The 22,960-nt window shown below is 36.9% G+C and overlaps 1 protein-coding gene across 2 annotated transcripts in view; it reads right to left on the bottom strand.

The window, feature by feature from the left end:
• Positions 1-80: 80 nt before the first annotated feature.
• LOC134843576 (adenylate cyclase type 9-like) overlaps positions 81-22,960 on the bottom strand; it is a 31,763-nt gene continuing 8,883 nt past the window's right edge. For both annotated transcript variants that reach the window (XM_063859714.1, XM_063859713.1), the window contains exons 3-14: positions 15,014-15,373; positions 14,467-14,738; positions 13,451-13,619; positions 12,710-12,950; positions 11,426-11,650; positions 8,649-8,807; positions 5,420-5,603; positions 4,498-4,565; positions 2,536-3,830; positions 1,711-1,871; positions 1,286-1,470; positions 81-681 (exon numbers count right to left, since the gene is read on the bottom strand). In XM_063859714.1, the coding sequence (XP_063715784.1) occupies positions 592-681; positions 1,286-1,470; positions 1,711-1,871; positions 2,536-3,830; positions 4,498-4,565; positions 5,420-5,603; positions 8,649-8,807; positions 11,426-11,650; positions 12,710-12,950; positions 13,451-13,619; positions 14,467-14,738; positions 15,014-15,373 (3,409 nt within the window). In that variant the 3' untranslated portion in view covers positions 81-591. The remainder of the gene's footprint in view (positions 682-1,285; positions 1,471-1,710; positions 1,872-2,535; positions 3,831-4,497; positions 4,566-5,419; positions 5,604-8,648; positions 8,808-11,425; positions 11,651-12,709; positions 12,951-13,450; positions 13,620-14,466; positions 14,739-15,013; positions 15,374-22,960) is intronic.

Here is a 22,960-nt window from a genome sequence, read left to right as displayed (position 1 = left end):
TTTTCCTCAGCTTCTTATGATTCTCAGAATCGCAGAATGTTTCTTTTAAAAATCTGATATATCGATTAGAAATTAAATTTAACTTTTATTTACAATTCATAATTCATCTATTAATTAAAGCAATCATATTTGTGTTATCATACTGTTTTACAAAACTCGACCACATATAGGTATTTTAGTAGCCACATCAATCTTTCAACCCTGATTTTTCTGTATAAATTATTCTTCAGTAGTTATAGATATAGGGATAGATTAGAAGATAACTAAATTCAAGTACAAAGAAGTTTTCGGTACATATCGCTCCAGTCGTCCAATAAAATGGGATTTTCTTATGGCCAAACTCCAATAAGCTGTAAATTCTAAGGATCGCCAGGGGTATTCACAAACGCAGCTGAGTGAAATAACAAAGCCACTACAAATTGAATTATATTAATTACAAAACCGCACCTGTAACGAATTCTGCAAATAGAAGCAACTAAAAATACAAAATTCATTCTAAATTCATATACTGAAGTTGGGATTTGAAACCTTGATTGGAAAATTGCGGATTCATTATCTATTCTGCCAATTAACCTGTCGTCCGTCTGAGCTTTAATGCTTGAAGTAATATGTTTCCATGTCGCCTTTGCCCTTGACGAAAACTTTCTTCCGGTAGACGAATTTCTCAGATTCCCATTTGGCCTAAAACCAAAAACACCTGGTCATGCATATGCAACCACAAAAAGCATGCATTCTCTACAAAAAGCTCATCGAAACTTTTACAGCTCATCGCTTTATGTTTGAAAACAAACTGCAGGAAATGGATATTATTAATTACCCCAACCACATTCCTCCTTGCAATGTGGAAATAGCTAGCATGGTCCTGGAAATGTACCATGACTACACCCCTATACACTTCGACCATGATTGATTGCTCGGAGGCTCATAATGATTGAGAGTTGGGTAGGGCAACAATTAACAGCGTAGAAAAATAGACCTAAGAATAGAGCTCAGGGCTGCTGATTTCCATCATTGATAAATAATGTTTCGACGGATTTCGATAATTACCCCCCCCCCATGATATGATTTTTTGAAATTCAACTTTGATTAGCAAATTATTGTATTTTGAAGTTTACAAAGTCAAATTTGAAATTTCAAATAAACAGTCAAAATTTTCATACGCAAAAATGTGCACAGGAAACAGTTAACCAGTTTTATTTTAATTCATTCTTTATGCAGAAACGAGTGTGAAAACTATTTCATCAGTTGGCCAAAACTTATTTTAAAATATACTATAACAATTTACCTCTATGAGTGCATTTTTTGTTCTCTCTGTCATCTGAAGCATGTTGCTGTCTCCCGTGCTGTACATTCTGCTGGAGACATTCACCGCATCACCCCAGATGTCGAAGTGCAGCTTGGAGGACCCGATCACACCGGCAGTCACAGGTCCATAGTTAATACCACCCTTCGAAATATATGTGGCCTGACCTAAAACACCTCGACATGATGAAGCATCGCTGAGGTGCTTAATTTCAATTCGTATAGACAGCAAAAAGGTTAAAATTTCTCAGAAACGAGCCAAAAACAAAAAATAGTTTTTTTTTCTAGCAGCTTTTCTTTCGAGTTATTGGTTGCTATAGCAGCTCTTTATTCAGCAGGGAATTTTGCTCCCTTCAAACATGACTTTCGCTTATTTTTAAGTGGAGCAAATCAACAATTTCATGGCACCTGGGATGTCTTGGCAGAACTCTATGAGTTTCTGCTTGAGTTCGAGCATGAAGTGCATGAGAGCAGACAGCTGCAGTTTCCAGTCTGCGTCATTGTAGGCAGGGTTCAAATTACTCGCAGCCATATAAGTCGACGAGATTGTCTTGATCTTCTCCACGTACCTAAATTGTCACAAATAGGTATTCAAACATGCTCGAAATCCCATTTGTTCATTCATACCTTGAGTATATGGGAAAAGGCACCGAAGAAAGTTCAATTCAACAAACGGAAAGTTGAGTAATTTGTTATGTTCTTTGCAGTACATATAAAAAATTGGGATCATGTTAATAAGCCCACCTCCACCCAACCCCCTCCTATGGTACCTAGTAAATATATCCACCCATAGGACTAATTCAGAGTCTAAGAATATACAAATTTCAATTTCAAGCCGTGTATCAAGATCCCATGATTGTTGCAGACATATTGATTGAACTTGTATGATTTATGCTTCGGCTAATATATATACCGCCATAAATTTTACCACCTTCTAATCACCTGGGCCAGGTAATGATAAAAAATAAAGTTTCAGTCTTTTGCTATGGACAAACGTCAGCGAGTAATTTTCATTTGATATGAACCTTCCAATATTAAAACTAAATAAATTCACATGATCGTAAATTTCATTTTTAGTGGCGTTCCGATGGGGATAATATTTATTATCCAGATTTTGACAAAAACTCGACCTACAAAAATAGGTTCAAAAAATTCTAAAAACCACCCTCCCTTCCAAATTTTTCTGTGAACAACACTGTTCACTAAATATGATTTCACAGATAAATCACGAACTTGTATTCGTCTTTGTCCAGCAACGCGTCGAAATCCGAGACCAGTTCGTTCAGCAGTCTAATGTACTCGGCGCCCGACTTGTAGTCCTCCGAGTAACTCGCCCAGAAATCGACGAAGAAGAAAATTATGCCGACATTATGCCTCGACGCACTGTAAACTCTAGTGTTTGTTTCGTTGAAATAGTCCACAACATATGCAGGCATAATATTTTGAAGTTTCGTCTGCGTTTTTTCGTTCATTCGAACCATTTCCGTTTTACGATCACGTTCTTGAATATCCGCGTGGAAATTGGCGCGAATCATCGTTTCGAAATCTACACTGAGCATCCAAACAAACACACACAAAAGCACGTATTGAAGGACTAATTCAACTCTAATCGGATGTCGGCCTGAGAAAACCGACAGAGGAAGTTGGATGTTTATTTCTGTGCCGTTCACTTCTATGGTTCTGTTTGAGCTTCCGTCGCAGCAGAGACTGTTGACATTGAGCGGAATAGCTATAATGATCGTAGAAATGAGAAGAACGAGAACTTTGACCAGAGTGCTTAGTCTAGGGTAGTTAGCAAAATGGATCCAGAGAAGAACGCTAATATAGCAGAAGTAGGGTGAGAGCTCGAAAGAGCACGTGGCGTAGGCTATCAAGAGTGCAATAGGTGCAAACAGCATGAGCAGTCCCGAAACATGGCAGGGAATCCACCCACTTACTATCACTGACAGAGACTCCCTGTGGCTCTCGCTCGAGACAAATATAAGATGGAACGCTAGAATCAGAAACACTAGTATTGAGATCACCACCAAAACTATGTAGAAGCTGACCGCCAAAGGCTCCTTGTGCACTACGCTGCTCACAATCAAGCAGAACGCCACGACTGTGTACAGAATAGCAGTTGGAAGTAAGTCATACACAAACGCAGTACACTTCAGATGTTCATGCGAGACTTCGTCCATGATTTTCTCTCGGAAGAACAATTTGTACTCGGTTTCGAGGGAGCCTTTGAACCACAGAGTGGCCAAGTTGATTGGGGTGTCCGTGAATATATGGATGCTGGTGCCTCTCCTCTCCAGTAGTTTGATCAGTTGTTCTTCGCTGTTGTCCTCGAGGACTCCTAGAGCTCCGGCATCCTGTTCCTTCTTCTCAGAGCCCTTAGTGAGTTTGTCATCTGTGGAGCTCTCGCCAGTTGTGGCGCCGGCCACCGCGATCGAAGTGGAAGCAGCCACGGAGTTTTTCTTGTCTACACCATCTGCATCTGTTTTCGATTCACCCTGTTGTGAACAGCTTTCCTTCGCTTTCTTCGACTAAAATAAACAACTGACTCAAACTAAAACTTTATTAAATTGTGTCTGAGCTGATTCATAGATTAAAAAAGCTGAGACATGTACCAATAAAAAAAACCTTTGTCATGGCCCTGTGCACTAATACCATAAAACTTCACAGAACACGGATTATAACTAATCGTATGACAACTAAAAACATAGCCAAATGACAGTTGGAAAAGAGTCAATGAACGCAAGTAAACAAAAAACACTGACTTGTTTTTTAAATAAAAATCTAAAATTTCAAAATTCAAAAAATGGATGCCCTTAAACCACTTTGAATTTCTATAACAATTTATGTTAAGCATTTTTTTGAGAAAACTCACCCAAATTGGAAAACTGGATCAATACGCAAAACTTTGATTTCACTGGGATATCTGATAATTAATTTCCATTTTCGAAACTAGAAGTCGATCGCGTTTTTCGTGACCTTTACATTTTTGCTGCTCGATAGTGGATTTTGCCTTCCTTTTAACAATGGAAAAGCACTGAACTTAAAAAGAGTCAAACAGCGAAAAAGTAAATTTAAGCCTGCAGAAATTTTAAGACTTTTCCGAGGAAAAAATCATCGTGACCTATATTAGAGTCTGAACAACGTTCGTCGACTTTTTAAAACACTTTTCTCCAAAAACACAATTCTCTATCTCACCGGCGATCCTGTATTGGTTTGCTGGTCATCTGATCCAAATTTCTTGCTCACCAGATACGTCTTCTTGTCTGAAACAAAACAAAATTCTACTAGAAAACGAAAATAAGAAATGAGTTGTTGTCCTTATCTTAATGAAAATGGATATAATCATCAATCATGCCAAACCGATATATTTTGTTTACTTGACTTAAAATTGCAAACGAATAGACTACAACTTTTTTTTCGACCTTAAAGACCATATATTGACCATACTTTGTAAGCTATGGACGAAATATTGCAAAAAAATTCCAAAATTGACAAATTAGATCGCTTTTTATCCACATTTTTAAAGCGCGACTAACGACTAAGCCAAAAAAAAACAATATGGCTGCATATTTATTAAAAAAAAACAGAAGAATCTTAGCTTTTTTCTGTTTTGTAACAGTGTCGTTTTCTATAGCTTTTATATTAAAAGGGTTGCACGTGGGATTAATCAATGTCCTAATGGTTCCGAAATTTTTTCAGTACTGAAGGTTCATTTTTTTGTCTTGCTTGATGCTTCACTGCATAATGATGTTTCAGCTCCACTAACACCTCTATCAATGAACCGTAGAAATGAAACGTACTTCTGAAAAAATCTTTGTTTAACGTCTCGCTACTTTCAGCGGACTGAATGCCAGGGAGCTGAAAAAGTAACTACTTTTTTAAAAACTTTTTTGCTCGTAATTAAGTAAAAATTGCACAAAAACGCAAAAACATAAATTTGCCCAAAATTGCCCTAAAAACAGCAAAATTTTTTAAAAAACCATAAACTGGAGTTTGTGTTTTGTGTTGTTAAATTTTTTAAAATCTTTTTTTGGCCGCCATAAAAAAATTTGAAAAATACTTTTTCCGACCAAAATTTTTTCTTTTTTCCCCGCTCCCTGCTGAGAATTATACTGACATGGTTTGCGAGACAGTTTCGAGCTCTTCTCCTCGTCTGGTTTGAACTCTTTGAGGACGAACTGGTCCCCGTCTCCATTCTTGTCCAGGGCCATCCGGGTGTACTCGGAGATGTGGACTGCACTCGGCTCCCCCGAGGACTCCATGTCATTGGCGATGAACACGTCATCCGACAGGATATCGAACTACAGAAAAACAACACAAATCATTTCACGTTATGGAAAATCGGGGAAGAATCATCTGCTCCATTTCCCAAGCCACTCACGATGGAAAAAACCCGAGTTAAATCTAATGGATACAGTTTGAGATCGCTTCGAAAATGTACCCTTTCTGGGTGTGTAGATTCGCTGTGACCAGCTCATGGTTGGATCTACGACGACCAAAAATAAATTAACGATTAAATTAAAACCAACATATTAAAGTTCAATTAATGATGACCTAATTTAAATAAATTATTTAAATTAAAACTAATTAATTAAAGTTTGATCTATGACGCCAAAATTAAAATTAAAAAGATGTATCACGCCTACGAAGTAACAAATGAAGCTTCCATAGCTGAGAAGGAATGTCTATTTGGTAAGTTGTTTCACTACGCTACCTCAATCTTTCCGGCGAAAGCAAAGGTTCATATATAGGCTTAAGATTTGAGTCTAGCATAGGAAAGAAGGAATCAATCGCCTATATCAAGAAAAACTAATATGGAATACTTCCAGTTAATTTCATTCTCCGGTCTGTTTCCTTTTAATTTTTTATCCTCTTAACTTCATTGCTTTTCCAAGCTCTTCAACCGCTCTTCGGATATATATTTCACAATTTAACCCATGATATTTCATCTGCGATCGTTTTTATTACACAGAGGCGAAGCTGAGCTTCGCATCACTTGCGATATAAAACATGAAAGCCGCTAATTCGGAAAAAAAATCGAAAATGTCAAAAAACTAGATCTATTAAAATGAATAAGGCTAATTTTGAAACAAAAACATGCCAAAGAATTAGCATCGGACAGACTAGACAAAAGAACTTGAAACTAACATCGGGTGAAAAATTGACAAGCGGTAACGAAGTCGAGAATACTTTATCAGAAACTCATCAAGCCGAAAAAAATCATGACTAATAAAAAGTTAAGAAATCTCCCTCGCCCTCAAAACACACATACACAAAACATTATTTGCTCGTCAAATAAACCAGAATGAAGTCACCAAGACGATATAATATAGTCCGAAACCTATTCAGCCGGAAAAAAAGGAAAATGAAAAAAAAAAGAAATAAAAAAGCCGGAAAAAATTAAGACTAAAAAACCATATTACGTCCCCCTCTGCCTCAGAACATACACACGCACCAATAAATTTTGAGGCGCACTATGAGGCCATTAAGTTGATGTAAAAAAGGCTGAAACATATCAAGCCGAAAAAAAGGAATAGAAAAAATTGTTGTCATGAAAAACTTGAACTATAATTTCTTTTGAGATTTTAGCAATTTGTGCAATCCAGAGGTGAGCACATAAAATGTTTACATTGAAATGAATCAAAATTAAGTCACTACGCTGATAAAATAAGCCGAAACTAATTAGGCAGAATAAAGGCTTTAAGCGAAAAAATATACCAAGGCGAACTCAAAATATACCTTGAAGCTAAAAAGCTATTAGTAATATAATAGTCTGTGTTAATATCGTTAACCTTGGCTGCACTTAATAGCTGGTTATTGATCTAATGTACATACTGCAATAAAAGATCACTTTCAAAATGTACAGTTTTACCCATTAAGTCAAAAAACGTCCATAGGCGCATTGCATTTATGCTCTGGTACTTCATCACTACAGAACCTAAAGTCAGCAGAGGCACACGCGAACCACGGGCTAAAATAAGTACGGGAAGAAAGTAATGATACCAACGGACTGTTGAAAAAGAATCAATGAATGCAAGGAAACAGAAGATAAACTGACTTGTTTTTGAAAAACTTCATCTTTCGATTTTCAAAGTTAAAAATACTCTTTCAAAAATGGCCTTATTGCTCTTTAAATTTCAAGAAGATTTCTTGATTGACCTTTTGTTGATACAATTGACCCAATTAGAGAAAACTGGATCAATAAATAAAGTTTTGATTCCGCTGGGAAATATAAAAAATCACGTTTTTTCGCGCCAATTTCACGTTTTATTCAGAGAGCAGATAAATTTCAATTCAACTCAAAAGTACATATATACCTTGGTGCATTTTAAATGCACTATTAAGTATGAATGCGAATGCACATCTGTAGTTATTCGAGCATTTTAATACTTATCGTGGAAAACAAACACAAAAAAAATCTTTCACTACGTTCAGTGACTATTAAAAAAGTATTTTACAGGAAAAAAGTGTAGTACCTTATAGTCAGAAGCGAACCAACGCCTAGCAGTAACTGTAAAACGGTAAAAAAAAACTAAGGAGTTCTGAAAAAAATACCTCTACAGGAATTAATCCTCTTTCCTCGGACATTCAAGTTTTCCAGTTGGCTTCCCTACACAATTGTGCCACTGACGCTTAAAGAAACAAAGACAAGGTGCAACACTGAATCTCAAATTTCACAAAAACAAAATTTGTATGCAATAATTAGGAATGTAATAAGCTAAATGCAACCACAATATTTTTGATGTAGAAAAAATATAACGTATAAAGCCAAACTGTGTATAAATTGTGTATTTCAAAAACTCTCGAAATATGTTAAGATTGAAAGTTTCTGATATCGAGTCTTCATTTTTATACTGTTATATGAAACAAACAACTTTTTTCGGTTCATTCGATGAATTAAAAAAAATGCGTTAACTTACTACCCAACTGTGTTTACTTACTACTAATCAAATGTCAAAGCACATGGTATTATCATGCTAATGCTGCCTTCAGCCTCAAAATTTCCCCGTTTAGCACTTTGACATTGGCAAAAGTGCCACCAAAAGAAGAACTTTTATTTGCGACTTAGCTTGGGGAAAAAGTAGCATCGTACAATCACACAACGCTGCGCGTGCGTTAAGACACTTGCTATCAATAGTGTACAATTAAGCATATATCCTATTCTAAAAAATTGGCATGCAAACACCAATTGTTCACAAAAAACTTTTGCCTCAAGGTCACCTGAAACTGGGTCGGTTGCAGGCAAATGTTTTTCCAAATTCGATTCCTTTTTTGCCTTACTTGTCTGTTCCAGCAGTTCGTTGCTTATTATCCCATGATTGCTGTGTCTCTGTGACTTGACTTACTTTGTGTCTTCTGACTCCAACAACTCCGCAGATCACTTTGCCAGTATGCACGCCCACCCTCATCTGCACACTCTGCTGTCTGTCTATGTCAAACTGGTGTATGGCCTGGATCATGGCCAGCCCCATGTTGATCGAACACTTCGCATGGTCTGGACGCTCCTACACGCAAAAACAACAGTCGCTTAAAACAAAATTACATCACCAACAAACAGTAATGAAATAATAAATAAACTGATTTTTGCTTCAATTTAATGGATTTTTAAAAAATTGTGTACTAAAATCTTCACATTTTATTGTGAAAGATGAATCGACATCGTCTTGATCTGTGATTGGTTTATTTGATTACTTATTTTACTTTGTTCATTGATTGGCTAGATTGTAAATAATTACCAGCACTATCTCCGTAGTCTTGAATTTGTAAATAGTTCGTTGAAGGAAGGAAAAGAGCTGAAATTAAAAGCCAAACCAAGAAAAATCAGATTTGAGCCTGAACAAATTTCACAATTTTTTCTGAAAAAACCAAAAAAAAAATCATAACTGCCTAAATAAGAGTCTTAACTACGTTCATCGACTCGTAAAAACTCATCTTGAAAAAAAATCATTCTTAATAAAGAAATCAAAAGTCTTGAACCGTAAATTATTTGATCACGTTTTCACCACTTTCATTGATTAGCTCAACTGTTGAGACTATATATCCACGAGAGAAAGGACCAACATACGAGCTGTACAGCTCATCACGGAGAACCGCTATTCAGCCCCTTCTTAAGAACAACATGCATTTAATTAAGTTAATTTGCTGAGCTGGGTAATGTTGCCTCGCCCTCAAGCAACAAGCACGGAACATGGTGGGCCTCGAACATCCGACCTTTCGATTGAGAGGTGGAGACGTAACCAAATCACCGCCGCTCCCCTTTAACTTAACTAGCGTGTAACGCACCTCCGATGCTTCGAATTTTAACAAATCATGAAAAAACGCAGATATTGAAATAAGATCGCAATCCTTTGAGTGTACTCTGAGAGCAATTACAGGAATGGTAATTTCAAATTTTGTTAAAAAAATTTTATTCAAGTTTTTTTTACTTAAATTTTGAAAAACCATAAAACTCTGTGAAGTTCTTTGGAACATATTAAAATGACATCAAAAATGACACATCTCGTAAAACAAAAGCAAATGAGCAGTCGCATTGCAATGCAAAATTTGCAACTCCTGAGAATGCTCTCACAGTACCCAACTACAGCGTTTGGAATTTCAAATTTTGAGAAATTTCAACTTGAACTTTCTTAAAAAAAAACTTTTTGAAAACTCCATAAAAAACGCCATATCTCAAGAACACAAAGATTTTAGCAGTCATATTTGGAGTCGAGATTCGCAAACTCTAAGAGTACTCTGACAGCCCCCAACTACAGGGTTAGGAATTTCAATTAAAAAAAAACTAAATTTGAGTTTTCTGTTAAAAATTTTTTGAAAAAAGATTTTAAAAAACGTCATATCTCATTAAAACAAAGATTTGAGCAGTCACACTTGGAGGCAAGATTAGCAACCCCTGAGAGTATTCTGACCGTTCCCAACTACAGGGTTAGGAATTTTGAAAAAATCACAATTTTTTGAAAAAATCACAATTTTTTGAAAAAATCACAAAAAACGTCATATCTGGAAAACTACAAAGATTCGAGCAGTCACATTATGGGGCAAGATTTTCAACCCCTAAGACAACTTCGACAGCCTCCAACTACTGGGCTGGGAGCTTCAAAACTTGAAGAAAAAAAAACATTTTTTTCTGAAACTTTTCAAAAAAAAATCACAAAAAACGTCATTTCTCGAAAGCTACAAAGAATTGAGCAGTCATATTTGGAGGCAAAATTCGCAACTACTGGAAGTACAATCGAAGAGCCTCAATATTGAGATAAGAACTTCAAATTTTGTAAAATTATTTATAACTAAGTTCTGTGAACAATTTAAATTAAGACATAACAAACGTCACATCTTGGAAGCTGAGAGCGTTTGGGCAGTCGCATTTGGACGCAAGATTTGCAACTTGCAGCTCGTGAGAGCATCTTCGCAGTACGAAACTACAAGGTTGAAAACTTCAAACTTTTTGAATTTTTTAAAATCTAAGTTTTCTGAGAAATTTTTTTTAAAAATCATGAAAAAACGTCATATCTCGAAAACTACAAGAATTTGAGCAGTCATTATTGGAGGCAAGATGCGCAACCCTTAAGACCTGAGAGTACTCTGACAGCCCCCACTATAAAAATAGGCATTTCAAATTTTGAAAAAAAAATTATATTTATATTTTCTTGAAAAAAAAACTTTGAAAAAACCTTAGAAAATGTCATATCTCGAAAACTATAAGGATTTGAGCCTTTATACTTGGACGCTAGATTTGCAGCCCTTGAATGTACCCTGATAGCATCCCACTATAGGGTTGAGAAATTCAAAATTAAAAAAATAAATTGTGAAACAAAAACTTTGATAGTTTTACGTTAACAATAAAGAAAAATATGTAATAGTTAAAGCATTCGAGCTCCAACAGATTTTGAAACGCTGACCTGAGTAAACTTTTCAACCCTTGCATTGTTTTGGCCTTTTAACAGTTCAACATAGGGACTTCTTAAACATGTTCCAAATGAAATTTCTTAAGCGTTTTAATATACGATATAGCTTAAACGTGAAAAAATTCTTTCGTTAAACATGCAAAGCTGAAACATGACGAGATAAGAAACCCGCATTTAAATATATAATAGATTAGCTGAAATTAATTAATAACACTATCTACCCTGGGGCATCCAGACACGCAGTAGTAACAATCTCCGAGAGTCGCAATCTTTTCACATCCAGTCTCCTCGGCCAGTCGGTCGAAGCGCCCGTAGAGATCATTCAAGAGATCCAGCAACTCCTCCGCAGTCTTGCCAGAACTCATGTTGGTGAAGCCCACAATGTCCGCGAAGAGAATGGACACGTTGTCCAACACCTCCACGTACAAGTCACGGAACATTTTCGACTGAAACAAAAATTAAACAATCAAACTTCAGACTGAATTAACGGTGGTATATAAACCAACCGAAGTATCAAACAGCCGAAAATTTGTAAGTGTTATTATATTACAGTTATGTAACAATTATGTATCAGTTACGAAGGTCATTCAACTTTTATTGATGTGATGTAACCTTTCGGCTGCTTTATATACTTCGCGCATTTTCGGTTCGTTTATACTTCGGCTGGTTTATTTACTCTCGAATTAACAATTGAAGCATTGGGTAGAAATTCAGTCGCTGACTGTGAAAAAGATATAGCTAACAATCACCCGCCCTGACTAATGGAACCAACTAACTTATCTCACCCCTCCAGAGACAAACTCAATAATAAAACAAATGTAATTTTAAGGCATTAAAACAAATCCTACATATTAAGTTAGTGGAAATGATTTTGACAACAAAATTAGGAAAAGTGAAAGAAAAAAATTTCAATACGTTGTATTAATCACATTTAAATTGTGGCGCTTGATTTAACTACTTCATTTAAAGATGCAGCTGCAATCAGGAGCGCAATTAGGGAGGGGAAGAGGCGAACGCAACCCCCCCCATCCCATTCCCAAAAGGATTCGACGCCCTCGCCAACCAAAGGGCCCCTTTTGGTAATATTTTATGACATATATTTCGGCTGACCAACCAAAAAGCCGCCAATATCTAAAGATTTTGAAGTCTAGCGCGCGCTGAAAAGAAAAAACGCGACTTGGTCAACATTTTGCCAAAAGGGCCCAAAAACGGCGTTTAGACCAGTTTTTTTCTCAAAATGAGGCTGAAAATTTTGTCAAAATGAGGTCTCACAGTGTTCCGGGACCACTCTTATGAAGACTCTAATTGTCGCGAAATAGGTAAAACAATATCCAGCAAAGACCCTATATTCTTCTGGCCTGTCGCCTATTATCGCGTACCCAGTTTGAAAGATAAGTTTACCCAAGCGACCTACATCGATAACAATCAAAATATTTTGATAGCTTATCCTGGGAAGTTTTTTTAAATAAAATAAGACAGTGACAAGCTCAAACTTATCAAATGACCTTTTCGCTGGCGTCCTCCTTGGCCATCATCTGTTCAGCCACCACTTTGGGCATGACAGAGTAAATTAAGTTCTTCATCTCCACCGTCTCCCGCTCTATCTCCTGATTGGCCAGAATAGCCCTGCCCTTCTTGTTGAACAACTCCCTCTTCCTGGAGGAGTAGTAGTGACTGAAGTGCACGCCCAATGTGTGCAGACACAGGTGCAGCAACAGACGCGTGAACAGAATCATCGGTCGGCCACTAAAAGAAACAGTTCAAAAAGTCAATCAATGAAATTTAACCCTATCCAAAACACAGGGAAATGAACGCTTTTTCAAACCAGGCCTTTTTAGGCTTTTGAGAAACCATACTGAAAACGCAACTGAAAACCTTTTAGGCGTGCACAGCCATAGCTTCCAAGTTTCATATTTGGCACCAAAAGCGCACTTAGAAAAACTAAAGAATCAATTGCCCATAAAGCTATTGAAACAGGAGCAAAGGGGAACAAACAGGAACAAATTCTCAAAATGGACAAAGCGCGTACTAAAGAGACTATACGCAACTATAAAACACATGATTTCGAGAAAAAATGGATAATTTTGATTTTAAGAATAGCAAAATCATTTGTCAGGCAAACATAGAACCAGATGATCCAAACCGAAGCTATCTTTATTTCATACTAACTTCTTTCAAAGATCTGTTCGTTCAGTATTCACTGAAAAAAGTTGTCCAACTTGCAAACTAAACAAGTGATTGCTCACCTCGGTTCTCCCTTTTGTGGAGTGTACATGAAGAAGTAGAATAGTTCAAAGCAGAAGGAGTAGAGACACCCGGCTGAGAAAACCAGCATCACCGGGATAGACATGACGGCATAGAGGAGGATGAAGATGAGGAAGATGGCCGACAGAGAAGATACAGGGTACGCAGCACCTGAAAAACAACAGATTAGATGAGTCAGTTCAACTTAACCAAGCACAAGTAGAGTTATAACAACATATTGTGGCACAACCTTAAGATTAAATTTACATTGTCAAAAAAGAAGTCGGTTGTTGCGCAAGCCGCACAGAATATTCCGATCTCAATAATCAAATGCAAAAAACATATAATTTTTTGCAAGATATATAAGAATTTTTTTTGTTATTTTCTGGATAGCAGCAGTGACTTAAAAACAAGCTCTAAATTGGCCTTTTGTACCTTATACAATTTTGAAAAACTGAAATTAGGCTGGTAATGAATCTCGATAAATCAGTCAGAAAAAATGTCAGACCAGTTTTTCTAACCACTATGAATTATTTGAGTTCTTTTTGGAATCTAAAGTCAAGACTGAAAGTACTTTAAAATGATGCCCTACGAAAGTTATTCTCATAACAAAATTTTAGGCAATAGTTCGTTCCCACCCCTAAGGCTCGTCGGAACAAAAAGGGGCGCGCCAGGTCTATACATGACTAAAACCCCATATGCCAAAATATACAATAAAAGACCAGATACCAGAGACTATATCCCACATAGAGAAACACACCATTTCCAAAATTCATACGAACACGAAAAAAAGAAACTTATTAGATAGATAATCACTGGATGTAATAGAAGACAACATCCATCAAAATAGATTTAGATTGGTTAAGTTTCATGACAATTATATTTAATTGCTGTTATATCATAACGAAACCTTAAAAATATTTAATTAAACTTAGTTCTGGGAAGCTTAACGGTCCCAATCTACGATACCATATTATTACAGCATTAGAAATTTGTAATTGCATAGATTGTTGCTGACCTCCAATGTACATTGAGTTCAGAGTCTCCGACTCGATCGACGCCAGAGTACACATCGGCATCACTAGCAGCACAGTGGCGATTACGTAATGGTACACGTGGAAGTTATACGAGTTGCATATGGGTAGAAAGGTAAGAAAGAAGAAAACTGCCAGGACTAGTAGAAACACAGCTGCTGTAACCACTGAAGCAGTAGTCCCGTAGTCCGAGAACATGAAGTAGAGTATGTAGGCCAATAGGTAGATGGATAGATAGACTAGGGCTGCACGGAACCTAACACAAACAATCACACCATTTACATAAATGGTACACGTTTCATAGCTGTGTTTATAAAAAAAAAGGCAAGAATGAAAAATGTAAGACCACAAATTTAATTAACCGAAAAAAAGCCAAACTAACTGTGTTTCAGTGGTTAAACTGTATTCCAGGAACCCAACACACTTGTGCCACAAAAAACTAAGGATATCGCAAAAAACAAGGTACTCTTATAATTACTCTTGTAAGTTTTCGAAGCTAAAACTTAAATTTTAAATTAGCTAAAAACTAACCTGAACAGTTCGGCACTGAAGTAGCTGGACTTATATTGTGTCTCCATTCTTGGGTTTTTGAATTTGGGTCTCAGCAAAGAGTGATCACTCTCCCCTTCAAACATGATCGGTGCTAAAATTCGCTTCACGTTATGCGCCGCCGACTCGAACGAACCTCTCTCGGTGCTCTCTCGCTTCGGGACAGCCGCAGAACTGCCGTTCTCTTGTATGTCTGCATTGTCATTGGTTGCCGAGAACTTCACTTCGACGTCACTCGCTGCTGCCGTTGCCGAATTTTTTCTGCTGGACTTCTTGTCCTCCTCCATCAGCTTGTCATCTTCTTTCGGTACGGGTGTCTCTTCTGGAGAATCTTGTTGCAAACTAAAAACAGATTGCAGAAGATTACTTAAGAAAAAAATCGTGAACATAAAAGTACAGAAAGTCGGGACTTCTAAAATTGGCCTTTTTGATACAATTCAACAAAGTGCTTCAAAAAACCTGATTTTTTCAACGCAGACATACTCAATGAGAATGACATGAAACAATCTAATTCCGATAAAAGAATATAGCAAACAAATAGGAGACCTTTGGGAACAAAAGTAATAAAAATGCATAACAAAAACTGATATAAAATCAAAACTGATATGTAAAGTAAGTTACATAAAATAAAACTGATGAAAGTATATTGCGAACAAAAATTTTTGACTTATAAATTAGACACAATTTCAGAGGACCAAATCAATGTTTCAGAAAATCAATTCTCACTTTGCAACTTTAGATCGAACATTGAAATTGAATTCTGCTTTAAGAATGTTGCAGAAACGCCAAATGGGCGGTACAAAAATCAGCCTAAAAACATAAAATACATGAACTGAACCTAAAATTACCATTTATAATTTTGACCATTCTGTGAACAAAGTAATTTACGGGAAAAAAATCTCGTAAGCCATTGCAAAACCCTTGCGTATCGCAAGGGTAAAAATAGCCGACACAGTTAGAAACGAGTCGATGAATGCAAGTAAACCGAAAAAAATACTGACTTATTTTTTTAAAACTCTCAATTTTTGAATTCCTAAGAAAACAATAGATGCTCTTAAAGCAGTTTGAAATTCGACTTTCGAAAATTGGAATCGATGTCGGTTTTCGTGACCTTTAAATGCTTGCTGTTCGATAGTGTATTTTAACTTTTTTAATAAAGGAATTGCACTGAACTTAAAAAGAAACCGAAAGTCAAACCGCGAAAAATAAAGTTGAGAATGAAAACATTTTAAGATTTTTCCAGAAAAAAAGTTTCCGAGTGTCGAGAAAAATTGCTTTCAAATTTTTAAGTTTTAGACTTATTCTTTCACTTCAAGTTCAGCCGGTTAAATTTTATTTTATTTCAAGTTTTCGAAGACTTTTTTGGCGCCTTCTTTGAAATTAATAGTTTTCAATTTTCTATTTATCCATTCATTTTCAAGTGAAAAAAATTTCAAATACAACTACTTAAAAAATAGTATCGACTAAAACAGAGTTCTAGGCTTTCATTCATATCCTCTCATTCAACCACGAATAAAAAACACATTTTGAAACACTTTTTTTATTATTGTGGTCGGAACATTCTGAGCTACTTGCCCATCAACCGGTTATATTTGTTTCGATTGCGTATTTAAACCAGAAAAAAAATTAAAGGGGCTTTTTTAAAACAAGCCAAGACAAATTGAGGCACAGACAGACGCTTTAACAAAAAACAAAGAAAAAATCCTATTACCTAACTTAAAATGTAATTTTTCCAAAAAATTTGAACATGAATCAAAATATGAAAATTACTATTAAATACTTTCAAAAAAATGTCAAGAAGAAATTCAAGACAATGGCGACGCTGCACTACACAAACATAAGCGAGAAAGGAGCAAAAATTAACTCCAAAAATAGCCGTAAGCTTGATAAAAGACAAACATCAGCCACTAACAAAAATCGAGAAGGTTAAAATCAGCCTTGAAAAATATCACTTTTGCTAGGTCCCGGAACCGAAACGCCGATCTGTAGATTAGGAGTCTCACGTCCGGGAATTTGCGCCAGTTCTTCGACAATAAGCAAACACTAGCCACAAAAAAGCAGAGAACTGATGCTATAAAACTGCCAATGTTGTGCATCAAATGCACCAGCAAAAGAAAAACGAGTTGCGTTGAGAAAAACTCGATTCACAAAATAACAGTACGCTCAATAATTTGTTGTTGTAACAAAGAAACAAACAAAAAAACACTAAAGAAAAAACTCATTTGAAAAATAGTGAAGCCGATAACAATAGCCGATCTTAATTTTTCGAAAAAATAATTCGATCAGACAAAAACCAATGAGTTAAGACATACTATTCGCCCAATTTCAAATCGAAAACACAAGCCAAAAAAAACGAAACAAAATATTCTAAAAAGTGCCAATATTAAGCAGAAAAAGCTATTCAGCAAAAAGGTCACATGTGTTATTTGCGAGCAGTGTAGGAAAAATTTGGATTCCTACAGACACTACGCTCTTAAACTCGCTTGTAAAAACAAACAATTATCACTGCCATAAAGGTGGCCGAGAAGGTTGAAAGATCAATTAAAAAAAAACAGTTGCTCTGCAAATTTTCCCAACACAGATATCTTGAAAAAAATTCAACCTTCTTTGGTTCCATTTGTACTTAATTTATGTCGTGTTTTCTAGAAAGGATGATGATAGTCGGTTCTAAAGCTGTTTTTTACCTTTACAGATGGATAACAAATAACTTCGATATCTGTTTAGTTTAAAAAACGCAGACCGCACAGAAAACATGACCCAGAATGATTCACGGATCTTTATAACAATGTCCCCCTTTCAAGAAAGAGAGGGATATTGTTAAGTAGATTAAATCAGCGGAGTTTCGGCCAATCAGAATGCAGTAAAATTTAAAATTTAAATAAAAGGGTGGAAATTCTTTAGTAGAACCTGATTCATCTTTGCTCTGCATTACAAGGGAAAACTGCGAACCATTAATTTCTTAACACTGTTGACACTTTTCTGAATCATGACTTAAAGCGCATACAAATGATATAACACCTGGAACCATCCATCTCACGTTTATCAGTAGTACCTGAGTTTACGTTAAAAAACAGTCAAAGCGATGAAACACACTCGCTGATTGGAACAATGATTTTCGACTGTGAACAGACATGTACACAAGTACTAAACGATTTTGTGTAATTTAAATAGGCATAGGAAATGCGATAAGATAGCATGATGAAAGAAATACTTCAGTGTTTCAAGTCCTCAGAGACTTTGTTAAGTTCCAAGTGAAATGCAGACGCCGAATGGCATCACAAGAATTTTGATTTATTTCGGATTTAGAAGTCTTAATAGCTTCTGTTAAGTAAGATTGAAGTGAAGATGTGTGCCACCCGATTGGAAAGTATATAACTTTCAATTTTCAAGCTTAGATGAAATGAAAAAACTCACCCAATAGAATTGCATGAATTTTGAATCTGAGGACCCATGTTTCCATGTTTAAAGTTTTCCATGTTTAAAGTTTTAATCGTTTCCATGTTTCAAGTTAATGAGAGAAAAAGCTGACAAGATATCATACATGATAGCATGACATATAATTTGGTTCAAAGTTTCAAGTCTCAAGAGCATTTTTACAGCTAAAGTGAAACAAGACTGCTCGTATCAGGGCGAAGCCCTGAATGTTCCGACTGCCTTTTAAGGTTTATTGAGCAGCAGTAATACATAAAAAAAATTAAATGAAATAAAATAAAATGAATTTTTTTTTCTAAAATTTGAATTTTTTATGAAAATCATCCCCCCACACGCCATATAAAGTCCAAAAAGATAAATTTCGTTTCTTGTAACAAATCAATTATGGCAAATAAGCTTCGTTCAACCATTTGGAACGATTTATAAGACGGATTAAATCTCGCTTACGCGTTAATAGCGCGAATTATATTACGCATTAATTGTCCCAAATTGGTCAAAATGGCCAAAATGGCAATCTTTAAACCCTCATAACTTTACGAAAATAAATCACAGATGAAATATCTTTTCAAATTTAAGCTCAGGACAACAATACCTTTTGAATGATATAAAAAAATTCCGTCAAAAATGGCTAGTTAAAAAGTCGAAATTTGTCTGAAGAAAAAAAAACCCACCCCGAGCACAAATATTCCGTTACTTTCGTATCGAAAGTCGGAACAAAAAAATCAAGTGAATTGTTTTAAAGTTTTGGGTCCGAAGAGCCATTCTTTAAAATAAAGCCGATATGGTAATAAAACTTAAGGTTTATTTTGAATTTCAAGTCTTAACAGCTTTAGCTTTTGTTAAGCTGGAGAGAAAAAGGAAACCCGGTAGGAAAGCGCAAAAAATGAATCATTTCAAAAATTCAAGTCCAAACGGCCATTGCTGAAACTGAGTTGAAAAAAATGCGATATGGAACCACCAAAAATCAATTACTTCAAAGTTTCAAGTCCCAGGATAAGTAATTGGAGTTTGTTGCAATGCAAATGTAGAGTATAGAATGTAGAGTATAGATGCATATAAAACTGAACTAAAATGTAACAACAATAAGCACAGTTGGCCGAGCGGCCTAGAGACAAGTCTCTCACGCCGGTCAACCGGGTTCGAGTCCCCCCATATGCAGACCTTAAAACATGTAGACCCGAGGGGCTATAGCCCCATTTGACCGTTTTTTACTGTTTTTTTGGTTCTAATTCGGTTCAGCCTTGATTAAGGTTGACCGCCAAAAAGAGCAATTTGTCTCAAGGACATTACCGACCGGTTCTTGTGGCTAGCTTGCGCCGTTTTGTACCAAAAACGGACAGTTCAGAATTGAAGTTATATGATGTTATGCTTGACCAAAATTATGATAAAATATTGATTTTTCTGAGAGTCTTTGCCGATAAATACTCTTTATAATTCAAAGCATTCGACTTCATAGTTTTACCAAATAACGGAGATTGAGCGCACATTTTGGCGCCCCACAAGGGACACGAGATCGATGATAGTTCCCTTTCAATTTGTTTCTCGGACAGTTTTCCCGACACGAGTGTAGTTGGCAGAATCCCCAGAGTTGTACGAAAGCAGGTGGCTCAAACAGAGTGCTGTCGGTCGGAATTCATCTGTTGCGGCTTGAAGAGGGTCTGTAGCGGATTGCACAGCATCTGTTGCGGATTGCAGAGTGTCTGTAGCGGATTGCAGAGTGTCGGTTGCAGATTGCAGAGGGTCTGTGGCGGATTGCACAGCATCTGTTGCGGATTGCAGAGTGTCTGTAGCGGATTGCAGAGTGTCGGTTGCAGATTGCAGAGTGTCTGTGGCGGATTGCAGAGCATCTGTTGCGGATTGCAGAGTGTCTGTGGCAGATTGCAGAGTGTCGGTTGCAGATTGCAGAGTGTCTGTTGCGGATTGCAGAGGGTCTCTTGCGGATTGCAGAGAGCGTCTGTGTCGTGTAAGACCGGTGACCGCCCAATCTTCAAAACTGTAAGACTCGACAAACTTTTAAAACTCTCATATTGTGCTATAAAATTTTATACGCTGTCATACATCTTGAGAAATTTTTCCGCAAGCTAGCCCCCGGTAATTTTTCTCAATACCCAAAATTTTTGGACAGTTCCGTTGAACTGAAATATCTTACAGTCGGTACATAGACAAACTGACTTGACATTTTTTCTCGATACCAAAAATTTTTGGATATATGTGAACGGAATAATAATCAGTGAAATCGGAACATAGACAAGAGGTACTGGACTAGTTTTTTGGATTGGTTTATGACTCGAACCTGCTGACCAAAATTTACTGAAAAATTTTGTGAAAAAAGTAAAAAATTAACAAAAAATCCTCAAAACGTCTCCAGAATTCTGCGAAATTGTGCTGTAAGATGAAACCAACCTTATGTTAAGTGGTCTGGTAGCGAAATATCAGGCAAATTAAGTTGAGTTTTTTCATCCTCAGGTTTCTTCCGCGTGTGTTGTTGGAACTTAACCAATTTGCCTGATCCCCCACCCACCATTGGTGAAACTGAAAGCCAGTTCGCTTCGAGTAAAACAAAGCCGTTTCAGCCCGTCATATTATTGACTTCGTTGCGTGACAGTAAAGTTAAGTGGTCAGGTACGGTGATATTAAGTGAGTTAAGTTGAATTCTTTCATCCTCAGGTTTACTCCGTGTGTGTTGTTGGAGTTCAACCGACCTACTTAATTTCCCAACCCCATTGGTACTTAAGCGTAACGAAGCCGTCGCATAGGTCCCCTAAGTGTATGGTATTCATTCTAGGAGCTAGTTCTTTGGATCACGCGCTCCGAAAACTTCCCGCTCCGTCCCAGAAGCGCGTCAAAGATACTTGCTTTACGAAGCCAGGTTTAAGTTTGAACTTTAACGCTAGGGACTCTCAGAAAACGATACAGTACTACCTTCATCACTATTTGTCGCACCGTAACGACCTTGTAATTTGGCACGACGCCATTAATAACTCGATAAGTAGGCACCGCAGCAACAATAACCGCAAGCTGAGTAGTGAGCAACTTGTCAATTTGTTATTAAGGTATAGGACAAACATTTGTGCGATCGTATACTGTAGACGGAACGGAACCGAGGATATAGAGGAAAGTTTAGGTTCAACAGGTATTCTCGTTCTCAACGTCGTTAAAGACTTTATCTCTAAGCGTAAGGCTAAGGACCAGGTACTAATTGAGAAGTACAAAGAGCTTCACCAGCCTCCTTCCCTTGAGTTAAAGACTCTCCTCCTTCTAAGGCGTTATAGCGCTAATCTTAACATCCTTAAGACACGTAAGAAGCGAAACCGCTTACCCCTCAAAGCTCGGAAAGCTATAAGAAATAGGCTTCAGGTAGAAGCTTTGAGACGTCAAGTTCCCCCGTCTTGTAAGCTAATGTTGATTTACTAATGCAAATTTAATTACGTACCAAAACAGTATCTCATTTTATTGATTGTTTTCTATAAGTGAGCATCCGTAGAATATTGTCAATTTGTGAAAAACATGGACGAAAAATTCCAAAGCAAGATACGCAAGTTATTCGAAACCCGTCTAAATCTAGAAAATGAGCTGCTCAAAGGTCACTCATTATTACTTGAGTACATTGAGAATAATAGTCGCACTACAAAAATTGATAATGCTGTTTACAAATGTAAAATTGCGTTGGAAAAAGCTGTCGACGTCAATGAGCAATTAATTAGGTTAGCGGGAAAAACGGAAAATCCTGAAAAAATTATTGCTCAGCAAGACCTTTGGCTTAAGAAAGTAACCGAAATGAACGATAAAGTAATGCACGAAGCTCAGAGTTACAAGATGAGCCTTGAACCTTCGTCATTTCCAGCAGCCGGCATTACAGGGAGCAAGGGATCTTTACAACAAACCAGGTCTGAGACATCCTCACGCTCGCACAAAACAAGTGATTCAGCAGCACGAGTATCTGAAAACAGGTCTAAGGTCTCTAATAAGTCTAAGGATAGTAGAAAGCTTGACTCACATAAGTCTGATAAATCTGCTTCCACTCGTCATACGTCGACTGTTCGCACTATGTCATCAAGTGAGAAACGGCATGAGTTAGCTTTAGTAAAACGACGCCATGAGGAGCTGGAAAGGCAGTATCAAGTATCTTTAAGACTTAAAGAGCAAGAGAACCGTCTTAAGTTCGAACAAAGTCAGCTGGAACTAGAGCAATTGGCTGAAAATCATAAAAAGCAACTAATTGAAATGGAATTGAAAGCGTTTGAACTTGAGGACAGTTCATCTGAGGTTAGCGAGAAGGTAGCGGAAAGTAATGTAACAGGAGTAAGTCAACCTATTTCAAAGGTAGCAACCGATCGAACTAATGATTGGGTAGACTCTGTTAGTTCACAAGCACCTCCCGACGTTGCTAGTGCTCCAGGTTTGCAGGCCTTCACTCATGTACCCATTTCGTCAGGAGCGACGACTTCCGCCCTCCTTGCTCATGCAATTCACACCAGTAATAGTCATAACCATGAG

This window comes from Symsagittifera roscoffensis, chromosome 4 (assembly GCF_963678635.1).
Source record: "Symsagittifera roscoffensis chromosome 4, txSymRosc1.1, whole genome shotgun sequence".
Lineage (NCBI taxonomy): Eukaryota > Metazoa > Xenacoelomorpha > Acoela > Convolutidae > Symsagittifera > Symsagittifera roscoffensis.
This window is presented reverse-complemented; position numbering and strand designations above follow the sequence as displayed.